The sequence below is a fragment of the Xiphophorus maculatus genome, chromosome 7, assembly GCF_002775205.1.
Source record: "Xiphophorus maculatus strain JP 163 A chromosome 7, X_maculatus-5.0-male, whole genome shotgun sequence".
Classification (NCBI taxonomy): Eukaryota; Metazoa; Chordata; class Actinopteri; order Cyprinodontiformes; family Poeciliidae; genus Xiphophorus; species Xiphophorus maculatus.
Window position 1 is genome coordinate 3,068,270 of NC_036449.1, and position 14,900 is coordinate 3,083,169.

A 14,900-nucleotide genomic window follows, 5' to 3' on the forward strand; every position below is an offset into this window, starting at 1 on the left:
GAGTAAGAAAATAAAAACCTCCACATATTCATCAACTGTGACTTGCACCTCCCCCTTCCCTCAGTTCTGCTCGCTCCTGCACCACAGACTCTCTGACCCAGATTCCCTTGCAGACGGCTGAACTGAGGCCATATTGTTCCCTCTCTCATCCATTTGTATAGTTTGCTCACTTTTGGAAGTTTGTTGCAAAGTATTTGTATCTGTTTTGATTTTGAACATTGGAAAGAAGTAAATTCTGTGTTCAGCATGCAGGAGAGAGTACAAGGTGACAAAAAAAGTAAAGATTTTTACAATTAAGATGAGTGCTAATGTTGGATCACTTGCAAAACGACATTCTCTGCATACCAGATGGAGAGGTTGGTATTCACAGGACAGCATACTAGTGAAGATAATTCAGTGAGAAATGACCCTGATCTAATTATATGCCAGAAAGAGCCTCACCATAAAACCTTGGGTCAAGAAATTACAACTATGCTTGTTGCTGAAATATGCCTAAAATCTTTGTCTAAATGGGTTTTAAACAAAGGTTTTTACTCCCAGGAGCATTTCCAAACAGCTATGTTTGTCTTAAGGACAGAGAGTGAAACCTCAGCAGTGCCCAGGTGAAGAAAGAGAGCACAGTTTCTCCATATTCGGTACATCTATCTATCCGTTGTTTTCAGCTTCACTGAAATCAGTCCTTGTGGCAACTGGTCGAAGAGGGAAACTGACATTCTCTTCCCCAGCTCATTATAGGGAATCCCTAGGCGTTCCCAGGCCAGAAGGCAAATATAGCCTCTCCAATGTGGTTTGGGTCTGATCCCAGCAGGATGTGCCCTGAATACCTCCAAAGGAAGGTGCCTCTGAGGCATCCTGTTCATATTTCTAAATGACCTCAACTGACTCGTTGACCGTGTAGAGCAGCAGCAGGTGATGAAGCTCCTCATCTTATCTCTAAGGCTGAAGGTGGCTGGACAGAGGCCACTCATACCGGTTGCTTGTTTCACTAATTTTGGGGCCATTAGTGAGGGTTTGAACAGACCACTCTTTGCTTGTTTTTGTTTGCTCTTTCTTCGTATCAGGCCTCAATGTCTGTTTTTCTCTCAATTCAACCATCTCTTGTGAACAAGACAGCGAGGTCCTACACTGGATGCAGAGCCTGACCCCAACCAGGAACAATCAATCTACTCCAGGGGTACCCAAGTCCAGTCCTCGCGCGCCACCACCTAACTTTTAGATGCATCCCTGCTCCAACACAACCAAGTCAAATGGCTTAAGCAGAGGCCTGGTAACTAGCCATTCATTTTATCTAGGTCTTAGAGAAGGAATTCATCAATAAGCTATAAGTAGTTCTTGAGGACTGAACTCGGACACCCTTGACCTACCCTACTTACGGTTGAGAATCATTAGACTTAGACTTAGACTGACTTTATTGTCATTTTGCATGCACAGGGTGTATACAGAACGAAATTTCGTTGCATACGGCTCAGGACAATGTTTTGAGGTTCCAATGTTGTGAGGTTACTCCAGAATAAAATAAAATACAGTATAAAATATGAATATAAATATGAATATAAAATATAAAGTGCAGGACTGACAGTAAAATGGGAGTTATTTAGCTATGTACATGTGCAAATGGAGACCAGTTTTTGAGTGCAGTCCAGTTAAGAGTTCAGCAGTCTGATGGCAAGTGGGAAAAAGCTGTTTCGGAACCTGGTGGACCGGCACCGGATGCTGCGGAACCTCTTTCCAGAGGGCAGCAGGGAGAACAGTCCATGGTGGGGGTATGAGGGGTCACTGACGATGTTTCGGCCTCGTGACACGCAGCGCTGGGATGAAATGTCCTGAATGGAGGGAAGGGGGGCCCCGATGATCCTCTCTGCTGTCCGCACCACTCTCCTCACGTTCTTCCAGTCGGAGGCGCTGCAGCCTCCACACCACACAGAGAGGCAGCTGGTCAGAATGCTCTCTATGGTGCTTCTGTAGAACGTCTTGAGGATGGGCGGGGGCAGGTGTGCTCTTCTCATCCTCCGCAGGAAATACAAGCATTTGAATCAGGAGTTCTGGAACAGACACATTTAAAACATGTAGGGCAGTAGTCCCAGAGGACTGCAATTGAGGAATAATACACTAGATCTCAATTGGGTCCAGTCCTCGATACATACCACCCTACAACTTTTAGATTCATCCCTTCTCTAACACACCTGGATGAAATTAATGGCTTGCTACCAGGCCTCTGCCAACCTAAATTACTGCTAGAGGCCTTAAGCCAGTTGACTTCAGGAAGTTGGAGCAGCAAAGTATCTATACTTCACTGCTCTTGAGGATGGTGGCTCTTGAGAACTCGACTTGGGCACCCCAGCTGCTTCACATGGTGGTTGTGGCTTGAAGATGTCAACAGAAGCACATCATCTGCCAAAAGCACAGATATAACTCCCAAGTTTCCAAAATCAGAGTTTCCTCTCCCCCACAGTTAATCTCGAGATCCTGTCCAGGAGCGCCACAGATGAGATCAGGGACGAGGAGCTTTTCTGGCAGAGCTCAACTTAAGAACAATTTTGTCCCCTCAACTGCAGACCAGAACTACATCCATATGTCTCCAAACAAGACCCCCAGTTTATCACAGGGAACAAATGATTTAATTTATCACTACACCCAGAGAAAAAGCCACTCATCTGGCAGGATTTCTGGTGTTAAAAGATTTTAAACCTTAGCAGCAGTTTGAGAAAATTTTGTAGAATTAGAATCCGCAACTGGTTGCACATCTGGTTGGAATGTTTTTCTGGTACATCAGTCGCATGGTACTAATGTATGTTATTTATTTATTTTTTAAATTGTGAAGTACAAGTACAATGACTTCTTAGAAAAACTGGTTTTGACTAGCTCCAGAAACAGAAGAAAAGAAAACATTTCAGATATGGATCAGATTCTATCTGTATCAGAGGCCACGCCTCCACATCTCAACCAAACCAAACACTTCAGGAACATTGTTTCCTCAAACTATCAGTAGTATTTTTGGCAGCAAAGGCTCGGTAGGTCAAAAAGAAATAAAATGTTCACTGAATGACATCTGTGAATGAAATATGACACCACACCATACAGTCTAGTCCTCCTGTCACACTGTTCCAGTGTCTGCAGTAGATTCATCCATCTGTTTCCTTCCTTCATAACCTTTGGAATGCATCATGAAAACAGAGCTACGAGACGTCCCTTGCTAAACGTTATCCCTAATGCTGCTGCTGTGCTGCAAACATGAGGACATACCTCCTGAAAGCAGATGGTTGCAATTTGAGTTTGGTAGAATATTAATAAAATTCAAAGTCTTTTAAGTTTGAGGTTTTTTGTAATCAGCTTTATATATTTTTTTAGTAGTCTTATTTGTTTGTGTGGATTTCTTTGTAGTACATTGGGAGTTGCTTTTAGGTTAACTAGTGACCGCCTGACTAGACCTCTGAGATGTCTGCCTTGATGTTTCAATAAAAGAAAAACAAAAAAACATGAAATCTATTCGAGTTGTTGTTTGCAGTTCAGCGTTTGGCCATTGGGTGGCGGCAACGAGGAGATGCTGCAGCTCTGATGATGCTTAGCAAGCTTCGCCTCCACTCTTGCATCTGAAAGCAGGAGAGAAGCAAGGACTTCCTGTGTGATCTCGTTCAGCTGACTACAGCCTAGCTTCCTCTCCGGGAGCTTTCTGCTTCTGCAGACCGAGGACGAGGAAGGCTTGTGAGGGTTGCTGCAAAACTCCGAGAGCCGCCCGGGACCTCCGTGCACCAGAAGTAATAGAAGCAACCATAAATGCGGATCGTTCACAGCCGCGGGTCAAGCTTTTCCTGTTTCCCTGCCTCCAAGCGACTCCGCGCGCCTGCCTCGGCTCAGCAGCCCTGCCGCAGATAGCCTCGGTGGAGCGGGGCTGATGGCCGTGGAGCTCCTACCGGCCTTCACCATCGCCACAGTCACCCGTCTGAGTGCCCGGTAGAGAATTACGGTCTAAAACTTCGCCTTTCAGTCGGCTGTAGTGCCGCAGGAAGCTCGAGGGGGAAGTAGCGGCAGAACGAGGCGCAGCATCGCACCGTGCATGGTGCTGCGGTTTGGGGGCGAGTGGATGCGCAGACGGAGCTGACCCAGAGATGGCTGTTCTGAAACTGGCCGACCAGGTAGGACCCGCTAGCCGCTGTTAGCTTAGCGCGAGCCCCGCAGCTCAGCATCACTGATGCGCTGCCTCGTTAAAATGTGATTAATATATCAACTGGACTTTTTCTTTATCATTCCTCTCTAGAGCATTAGCTGTAAGATCTAAACCGGAAGCAGTACGTCTCACCCAAATATAGACTTCACAGTTCACCTTCATGACATCTGCACAAAAATGAGCAAAGATGTAATGATGTGTGTAAGTGTTTCCTAATAACAGAGCTCAGCGACTTCCTGCTTGTTTCCTTCCACCAGAAGCAGGTAGCAAAAGTACCGCGCCTGCAAGAACACATGACATAATTAACTCTAGTGTTTTCTGTGTTTTGCTCCTCTGCAAAGATTTCCAGAAAAATGTGTTTTAAAAAAGGAGTCCCGACAGTAACATAACAAGTCAATAGCCCGAATCCAGAAGCTCCAGACCAGTGCATGACTTCAAAAGTGAGAAGTTACTCTAATGAAATTAGAAACAATGTGATTTTCTAAGACTCAAACTTTTAACGAACTTTACAAGAATCATAATAAAAATACATAAAATAGGATAAAGAAAAAGTACAGTGAAGACCAGCTAACTGTAGCTAGCGAGTTAGCCTTAGCTAAATTTACGCGACTCATTTTCACACCTTTTGCTATTTGAAAAAGGAAAAAAAAAATTTTTACTCCATATTTTTTTACTAGAACTATAGAAAACTAATTCATAATAGAAAAAAAATAAATGCCCTCGATTTTTATGTTAACTATCTACAAAGATAAAAACTAGCTAAAAGCCACACCACTTTATTAATACGGCTCTGGTGTTTTGTGTAGTTGAGAATTGCAAATTTCGTTCTAAATAGGTCTATTGTTTAATGTTTGTGGGATTTTGGTAGAGTTTCAGTTCTGGCAATAACAAATCCTGTTGAATTAATTGAGTTATAGGACAAATATTAGTTGACCTTCTGCTGTTTAAAGTATCAGACTACATTAAAAATGACAGTGTCTTTATCAGTTTTTAAAATTGTTTAAATCTAACATTAAAGTAACAAAAACACCCAACAGGTTCCCCACAGTCATTATCAGTTTAACAATGCAACCCCAAAATGTTCAAGCTGTGCATAAAAAAAAACAACAACAACTAAGTACACCCTTGCTGTTTCCATAGGATTTAAGAAGGAAAGTGGCACCCAGGTGTTTCCAGTGAAATGTAGTTGAATAATTGATCATTAGGGAGTGGCAGCACCTTTTTAGAAAAGGCCAGTGTACCGCTTTGGAACACACAGGTTTGTATTAACAAACTCCTAAGGGGGAAAACATCAGCAATGAACTTATAAAAGCAATTGTTACCACCCATAAATCGAGGAAGTGTTATATTGGCATATCCAAAAGTATTTGAAGTTCATCATTCTTCAGAGAAACCAAAGGTCAGACCCTGCATTTCTCAGAGAATTGCGAGAAACCCAGGAACTCCGGGACCTCTACAGGTTCCAGTTAGCATGTTAAGTGCTGAAATTAGTGACACTTAAATTAGACTGAACGAGGGGAAAGTGTCTTCTCTTAAAGCAGAAAGTTGAATCAGAAGTAATTATAGCACCACTAGAGCAAATTCCTTGTGGCAAATGAGAGCAGAACAGAGTCTTTTGGCCATGATGCACAGCAGCAAGTTTGGTGACAACCAAAGACACCATATAAGCACACAGTCTTTTATAGCAGCTGTCAAGTACGGTGGTGGGTGGTGATACTCTGGGCTTGTTGGACCTTGCTGTCCATAAGTCAACTTTTGTCTTAGATAGTATTCCACAGTCCAGTGTGAAGTCGCCTGACAACTAAGCTGAAACATCGACAGGACAACAATCACATCCCCAATGTAATCTAGGATGGTTGAAGAAGAGGTCCAGTCAAAGCCCTGACTGAGCTTAAGTTTCCTCCAAAACAAAATGAGATGCTGCTAAAATAAGACAGAAGACAATTTAAATTCTAACTACTGAGTGGAGGTATACAAGCTATTGAATCATGGGGTGTACTTATTATTTTTCATTGTTCCATTTTAGCTTTGTTTTTGTTTGACATTCGATAGCAATGGAGACCATGGTATGCTTTTTTTTTTTTTTTTTAGATTAAAATGATTTTACAACCTGAAAAAGAACAAATTGATGTATTATGTCTTGATAGACAAAATCCTGGAAGATAAAGAGGGCATACATTTTTTTTTACCATGCCTGTATAGTTGATTATGAACAGTTGTCTTATATTTGAATGAAGGGATTGCAACCAGATCATAGATGATGTCCAAAACTTGCTTAAATGTTTGTTTATTCAGTGTAATAACTTTTTTAAGTTGGTGTCAAATATTTAATGACTTCACCCGACATATTAATCTAAAATTGACTTGATTGTTTTTGTAATACATTATTCCTGAATAATGAAGCACTTTTTATTTTAATCAGAGGATCTATTTTCATTGTAGTGGTGCATTCTTACACTGACTCTGTCTGAATAACGTCGCCGTCCAGAGTTAGTCATTAAAAATGATAAAAATGCTGCTGCAGTGCAGATCAGTACTGCTGACCTGTTAGATATCCCACGTAGAGAACTCATGAGCAGCCGAAAGATAAAATGTTTCTCCCAAGGAGACATGCTTTCTCCTCTCAAGCTTTCACTTGTATCACAATTATACTCATCTGCAGAATTTGATCAATTTCAGGCTTCTTTGGGGTTTTGTCCTTCATTCTGACAATCTAGATGACCTGAATCGTTACAAAATCATTGACAGAGTTTTGTCTGGGAAGGGTTTGGAAAGCCGTTTTTAAGGCTGCATGACTACGGAACCATAATGATAACCATTATCCACAAATGGAGGAAACATGGAACTCCAAGAGTGTGTGACTCATCCAGGGGGTCACATTTCAAGCTCTAGCCTCAGAAAAGGTTGGAGTTCAACACTAAGAAGTTACCCCATCTGTGTGAGAGTTCCAAGATTAAAACCACTGCTGACCCAGCGGAACAGGACGTCCCAAAAAAAAGCATCCTGACGATTGCCAAGGCTTCTGTGAAAATATTTAAGGGTTAGATGATGAAAAAGTTTAACTTTTCAGAAGTAGTGTGTCCCGTTGCAGCTGCTGTGGAGCTAACACAATGTTTTAGAATAAAACCCACCATCAGCCATTTTGGTAGTGTGATGGTCTGGACCTGAACGACCTGGCATCATTGATGCAGAAAACACTGAAGAACAACGCCATCAGGTTCTGACGTGGTCTAGTCGAAGTCTGGACTTGAATCTGATTGATTCTCGGATGTGATCTAAAACAGGCTGTTAAGGTATTCAGAAACTTATGATGCGGCTCAACTATTCTGCAAAAAAGATTGGGACAAAATTCCTCCACAAGGAGGGAAAAAGACTCAGTGGCAGTTGTTGAGAGTCGTTACTAGGGATGCACCGATCCACTTTTTTCACTTCCGATGTGGATACCGATATCAGAGGTCTGGTGTCAGACAAAAGAATTAATACTTTTCTCCAGCACTGTAGATTCACACAGAAACAGAAACGGGAATGTCCTCAGTGGCGAAGGTCGTGCAACGTCTCGGTGATCTCCATCACTTAGCACGGAAATGTTCATCAAACTGAATAAAACATTTGTTCCTCCCTGTTCACTTTTCTCTCTGGTAGTTCTGACGGAGAAAGCTGACATTGTTAGACGATGCAGTCGTTGTCTCTGTGGTTTGACGCCGTGGCTTTAATGTGGGCTCATGGTGCTGAACACAGAAAGCCATCCTACAGGTCTCTGAACCTGTTTGGGAGCCTCTGCAGAGTGGCGTTTGCAGCTGCTCTATGGTGGACATGTCTCAGTAGAAACTCTGATTTGGCGCTCATATCAGATGTGTCGTCAAGGAAGGAAGAGCTGCTTTTTTCTCTTTTTTTCAGTTTGTTTGTGTGTGTGTGTAGCCCAGAACTGTAGGACTTCCTGTTATTTTCAGACAACAAGCTGATGATGACTGATAACTGGATGCCTACACTCAGCACTCAGCTAAAGCCCGCAGGCTTGGTGTACTTGTGTACTTTTCTTCATCTTCTTTTTACTCTCTGTGCCCCCTAGAACAGAACTCTCCTCCATGCTGAATAAAACAAAAATTCTGGATGTTCTGACTAGGACTGCGCGATATACCAGTGCCAACATCGGTTTCGGCCTATACTAGTCTTTTTTTTTTTTTTTTTAACATACCCGATAAATAAAACTTGCCCAAATATTAGCAACCGATATTTATTTCCATATTCCACCCTAAAATCTCGGTAAAATAAAATATGATTTCACTCGAAGTAATAATTATGATAATAATTATTATAAAACATAAAAAAAAATAAACATCCATTTTCAAAATGTCCAAAATGTTGTATATTTTGCACACGTTGATAAATGTGTATAATGTCGGTAAATATCCGTTATCGTCCAAAACAGCAACGTTAATATTGGATGTCAATATCGGCCCAAATTTTCATATTGGTGCATCCGTAGTTCTGACTCAGGTGGGAGTTTAGATGTGCTTATTTATTTATATGGTAACTTTGTTTTCCTTCATAACACTTTTGGTTTTTCCCATTTTGAACCTGTCAAAGGTTTACAGGTTCAAAATGATTAGCGTTGTACGATATGTCATGATCAGGCTACTTGTAATAATTTGATGGAGAAATTTGATAGTAAAAGATAAAGGGTTGCACCGATTGCAGTTTTCTGGCCGATCACCAGTCTCTCAAAAAGAATAAAATCTGGGCCGATTTATCGGTGCGCCCTCTAATGGTCTGGAGGAATCTGCAGAAAAAACAATCTTTCCTGTCAGATAAAATAAGCAAATTCTCCTTCCTAAATGCTTCTCAAAATACCCATTGCAACTGATTGGTTAATCAATAGCAGCATCGGTGTTTTCCCTTTCAGTCATAAAGCGTTGTCTGTTTCCAGCCTTTTGATGTGCTGAGTCATCGGTATTTGACATAATTTGCAGCTAATTAAAGCAGAATGTTCTTTAGCGTGTGGATTATTTGATGAAAACAGGACATTTCAGCTAATCTGACCGACTCAGTTTGAACTTCTGTGTTGTCCTTTTCTAGTTCAGCCTGTTTTAAATAAGAACTGCCAGGAATGAACAGTCGCTGCATGTTGGAGAAGAATTTCTTATTGTTTTGCTTTCTAATGGGATCTGGGTCACATTGAGCCGTCCTTACGGAATAATGGCAAATATGTGTGTGTGTGTGAGAGAGAGAGGTTGTGGCAGGGTATATATGTGAAAGTTTCCGCTGCAACAATGACTTGTTATATTCGGGACGGCCTGCAGGGAAGATGAACCAGACTCCTGATGTCACTTCCTGTCAGGCCTCCGCTCTCCCTGTCTCTGCTCCATTCTGCTCCTCTCCTTGCTTTAGGTGTCAGGCTGGTTGCAGGACAATCTGGGAGCAGTGCAGTAGACAACGCTGTCATCCACCACACCACGTTATTTGAATGCATGCAGAGACGAGAGGGGAGAAACCCAAAGCTGTTTGTGTTTGCCAAATGTCGACAGCTTTCCCCTCAGCTGTGACATTTGAACTGCATTCCGCTCTCTGCGGAGGAGATAGCAACAGGAACTGGATGTGAATTAGGCTAGTTTGTTTTTATTCGGACTTATGCCTCTGAATTTTTTTTTTTTCCATACAAAACCTATTTTACACTCACACCTAAGGAGAACTTCGAGATACGCATACACAGAGAGAAAACATGCAGAAACACCCTGAATTGAACCTCCTTTCTACAAGGCAACAGAGCTACCAACTGTGCCACTGTGCAGCCCTTTTTATTTTCCGAAATAAAATTGATAAAAGACAGAAAATAGCTTCAAAAAGTGTCTTTTATTTCAAACATCCCTTCTGTTAGCTGTATGAGAACTTTTGTTTAATTATAAGACTGTAGTCATAATATTTAAAGAACATATTTCAATTATGAGAAAAAATCATTTTAATGAGAAAAAGGCTTAAATAATACTTTAAAAAAATATTTTTTGTGTTGGAGCTCTCTTAAAATTACTACTTCATTCTTAAAATATCCTGACTTTATTCTGGTGATATTAAGGCATTGCTCTCTTTTTATTACGATTTCACTCTCTTATGACTTTATTCTCATAAAAAAAAGACATAAATAAAATCAAAGCCTGGCCCTGGTGTTGAGCGATAGAGCTGACCTGAATTCAAAGTCCAAATGAAAAGAAGCTGTAAGAGATGCTTGTGAAACAGGACGGCTGCCGTCGGCGCGCTGACATCACTCTGAACTGTGGAAACCCCAGGAGGGAAACGGTGAGAAAAAAACAAAATCCATATTTTCCAAAAATGTAAACTTCAAAAATCAAACATTTGATTAATTGATAAAAATCGATTTATCGCCCATCATTAAGTGCAGAGCATAATCAGGATTATATGAAAATGAATTAAGACATTTTATGTTTTCCTGATAAACAAGTTAGTTACATGGTAAATACGATACCAGGCCTACAGGGAAGCACGAGGGTGGCAGCATCATGCTGTGAGTCGGTGTGTACAGACAGAAGAATGTAGAGATAAACTCAGGAGGAGAGGCGTTGAAATGAAACCTGCTTTCAAAGTGGAGAGACCTGGAAGTGGGACAAACCTCTGGCTCTGCTGGACTGACCAAAAACAGAGAAAGAAACGGACAAGACAACTCTGGAGAGGCTCTAGAACATTCCTCTGTCTGTATCTGGAATAGTTGAGCTGAATTCCAAAAACACCTGGAGACGTTTAGAGACCCTGACCGTCTCTCACAGACATTTCCTTTCGTTGTGACCAATCTGCAGGAAGAATGAAATAAACCGGATGCTTCTGTTCACTGCTTCTTTTTTGCATACTTATTACTGCCAAAACATTTCATACATGTTGAGGCCAGGATTTTCTTTGAATTCCTAGCTGTGGTAACTGATGCGACCTGATCTCTGGTTTGCTTTAAAGCTGCCGCCTTACGGTCAGGCTCCGGTATGTCCATCAGCAGCGTGATGATCTCACCACGCCACAGTCACTTTCAGGGGGACAAAACGGGTCCAATGAGGAAGTACCGCTGGCTGTTTGAAGCAGAAGTGAAACGCTGCTCTGCGATCGGTTCCTCTCTGGTGTTTCTGAGAAGGAGAGACTGTGCAACAGGAAGTGAGGCAGCTCGTGGCAGAAATACAACAGGAAGTAAAGTGAGCCTGAGCTCAGCTTTTAATTGTTTAACAGAGTAGGTTTGATCCCTTTCTGTAGTTTTTTTTTTTTTTTGGAGCGGGTCAAGATTAAAAATATGTCTATATTAGTAGTTTGTCTTGCATACATACTGTAGATGTGATGAACTCATAATTGCAATAAAACTCCACATGGTTTTCAACTGTTCTGCGCATTTTTCTTACTTCATACTTGCAATTTTAAACGTGTCAATGAAAATGCATGCTGCAAGCTGTCATTTGAAATGCTTGACAAAACACAAGAATTTAAAATGTGTTTTGTCAAGAATTTCAAATGTCTGTGAAGACGGTGGAAAACGTTAGTTTCTACTGACGTGGTACTTTTTAAAAAGTGTCAACCACTGAGCTAGCATATTACACGAAAATGTTTAAATGCTTCACCATGTCAGTTCTTTGGCAGTGTTAAGGCTAACAGTACCCTGACCACAGTGTTATGTTTTTGGTTTTTTCTCCTATATAGAGTAACCTCAACATGTCTCACCTTACTGTGCCCATGAACACCATAGGGAAGGTGTTGTTGAAAACGACTCGTCTTGAAAACTAAATAGTCTTGTATATAATCTGAAGAGCTGTGATTGACTTATTTAAGGCTAACAAATTTTTTGTCTGAGTTTTTAAGAAATTTTAAGGCCTTATTTATAGTTACATGAATTTAAGACTTTGTTTGAGAAAACAGCAGGCTGAAAACGTTGAAAAAGTCTGTTACAAACTGAGCTGCTTTGCCGCAATGCTTTGACATTCCTAACAACACAGTTAGCCTGCTGCTATCGTTTTGTCTCTAGTGTTCCTCAGTCTCATAAGGAGTGCCGAGGGCCTGCATTTACCTCATGTCTGTCTGTGATGTTGAAAAGAAAAATAAGGGCCTTGTAGATGTGACCTCCATGCCGTGCCTTTCACAGAGACCGTTTCTCTACACAAGCATTTTATTTTTCTGATCTGTGTTTGGAATGTGTTTTCCACTGTGGTTTGTCTGTTTGGGAGAAGATGGGGAAAGGGAATGGGAATATTTTTCCTAAACCGAGTAACTTCCAGTTGTGCACGGTGGCGCTTTGCAACACTGGAGGAATGAATTCCTGTTGTAATGTTCAGGAAATATTCCAACGCTCTCTCATCATGTCGCCTCACTTTGACAAAGTGCTTAAGAGAAATGTTTGTGTTTCTTTTTTTCTTTCTTTTTCTCTCTCTCCCCCGCTCCATTCCAGCCTCCTCTTATCCAGGCGATCTTCAGCGGAGACCCTGAAGAGATCCGAATGCTGATATACAAATCTGAAGACATCAATGCCCTGGTGAGGACACACAGTGACGCTGACACAGGGGTTCACAGGAAGCTGCAAACGCCAGGCTTTTGTGGCATTAAAAAGTGAAACCATAATAAATAATTTCAACATTTTGCGGAAAAGAGAGAAAAGAAAAATAGTAGAAAGCTGAAATAATCTGGTAGCAGGAGCCTTCAATTAATAATCTGTTAAACTGACTCAACGGTAGGTTTTCTTCTGTACCTAACTAATTTTTTTCTGATATTTGCATTCATTAGCTAAAGACTAAAAACTTGTCAGTGTTGCTTATGTTTGGTTACTGAAACGTCATGCTAACAATGAAACATGGTAGTGGCAGCATCATGGTGAGGTTACGTCAGTTGGAAGTTGTTGTATATAACTGGATGAAGTTATGACCCTTTGCAAATAAATGCCAGTCAATGTTGAGCAAAAAAAATGGAGATGAGTAGCAAATGCATTGTTGAGGATCAAGCATGAATCCAAATCAACAGCATAATTGCTTCATAGGGTGAAAATTACAGCCTAGTCAAAGTCCTGAACAACAACTGACAAAAAATCTGTAGGCTAAGCGTTGAACCAATTGCAGTTTTCTGGGCGGTCTGTAAAAAGACTGACCTGCTGATACCAATTCTTTAAAAATTATTTTTGGTCTGTAAAGTCACAAAATATAGCGACAAAGTGCGTTAGTTGTCAACAGTTGATTTGTCCTCAATCTACTAGATTTGGAGCACATCTGTAAGCTTGAATGATCAGATATCAACTATTAAGTCAACATGTACAACTTTGATATCTGTACCAAAAATGACTGAAGTGTTAGATACAAACTTATGCAACTGGGATATTGCAGCATTTAAATTTTGAATGTTTTTCTACAGGTTGAAGGGGCAGAATTATGTTCATTTCCAGGCACATAGTGCCATTTTAGCGCACAACTAAGTAATGTTAACCTCAGTTTTTGCAAAAATGCTGTACATATCAAAAATAGCTTTAAAGAAAATTTTACTTTGTAATTTAGCACCTTGTAATTGGGCCTCTGTCTCTTTAAGAAACTTGATTTTTCTGACACTCCGCTTTCAGGAAGTCAGCACAACATATCTCCTCTTTTAACAATTTAGGAGACATTGCTAATTGTTGCTGGCTAGTCTCGAGAAGCTGAGTGGGGCAGGTGTGCTCTGTTGGGCGGTAGTTCGTCCTTGAAGGCGGAGCTAAGTTCACCCAGGTGGTTTGGACAGCTGAATGGTTGCCACAGGAGAATAACATTACAACATGAGATAAAGCTAAAAAAAGTTGATTTTACGTAACACTGTCTCTTTAAATCAAGTCAAGTTTATTTGTATGGCAAATTTCAGCAACAAGGCAACAAAGTTCTTTGTATCACAAAAACAGGCAGTGAACGTTACATTTTGTCAAATCATCAAAATCATCAATCAGAATCAAACCTGTTCCATTTACTGCTCATGAAAAGCAGCTGTAAACAGGTGGGTGTTTAGCCTTGGTTTAAAGGAGCTCAGTGTTTCAGCTGCTTTGCAATTTACAAGGTTCTAAGTCACAATAAGGTCAAATACATTTTGAAATGCTCTCACTGTTTCACATCACGAACTACTGACATCTGACCAGGGCTGGGTTCTCTTCCACTTGCTCAACACATCAGGTTAAAAGTATCTTCATGTAGCTGCTTTCAGGAGCTCCAGTTCAGAGTCAGCTTTCAAGGAGATAATCCATCGTCTCCTCGGTCCGCCCCCCCACTTCCTGAGTCAGGAGGTCAGGGGTCAGCGAGGCCACAGTTCAGAGCGTGTGTTTATTTACATATGCTCTAATTTGGCTATAGATAGACAACACGTGCAGCCGAGCTGCAGCGGATGTGGGTTGGACTTGGGCCGGCTGTCCAGCAGGACGTCCGTCAGCTGAAACTCCCGATCCGTCAGCCCGCCATGTGTAAAGGCAGCTTGTTCTCGTGGGACCAGAGGCTTTTTTTTTGTTCCATTTAACACCTTGCTCCATGTAAACTGCTGAAATGGTGTCATAGCAACCGGTTTGTTTAGAGCTGGAGGACGAGCAGCATGGTTTAGTAACCCGGCGGTAACCCTGTCGTGTTTACAGGGACACTTTACTCCTGTTTCCTTCTCATGTAGAGATGATTTATGAACCCTGACTTCACATTTTATCACACTGCATTAGAACAGGAGTTGATATAAAAAAAAACAAAGCAGAGTTCCTGTGAGTGGAAGGATCTTT

General features: G+C 41.2%; 1 protein-coding gene across 3 annotated transcripts in view; it reads left to right on the forward strand.

Moving 5' to 3' along the window:
- Positions 1 to 3,596: 3,596 nt before the first annotated feature.
- ankrd44 (ankyrin repeat domain 44) overlaps positions 3,597 to 14,900 on the forward strand; it is a 36,232-nt gene continuing 24,928 nt past the window's right edge. For all 3 annotated transcript variants that reach the window (XM_023336939.1, XM_023336940.1, XM_023336941.1), the window contains exons 1-2: positions 3,597 to 4,133; positions 12,591 to 12,674. In XM_023336939.1, the coding sequence (XP_023192707.1) occupies positions 4,107 to 4,133; positions 12,591 to 12,674 (111 nt within the window). In that variant the 5' untranslated portion in view covers positions 3,597 to 4,106. The remainder of the gene's footprint in view (positions 4,134 to 12,590; positions 12,675 to 14,900) is intronic.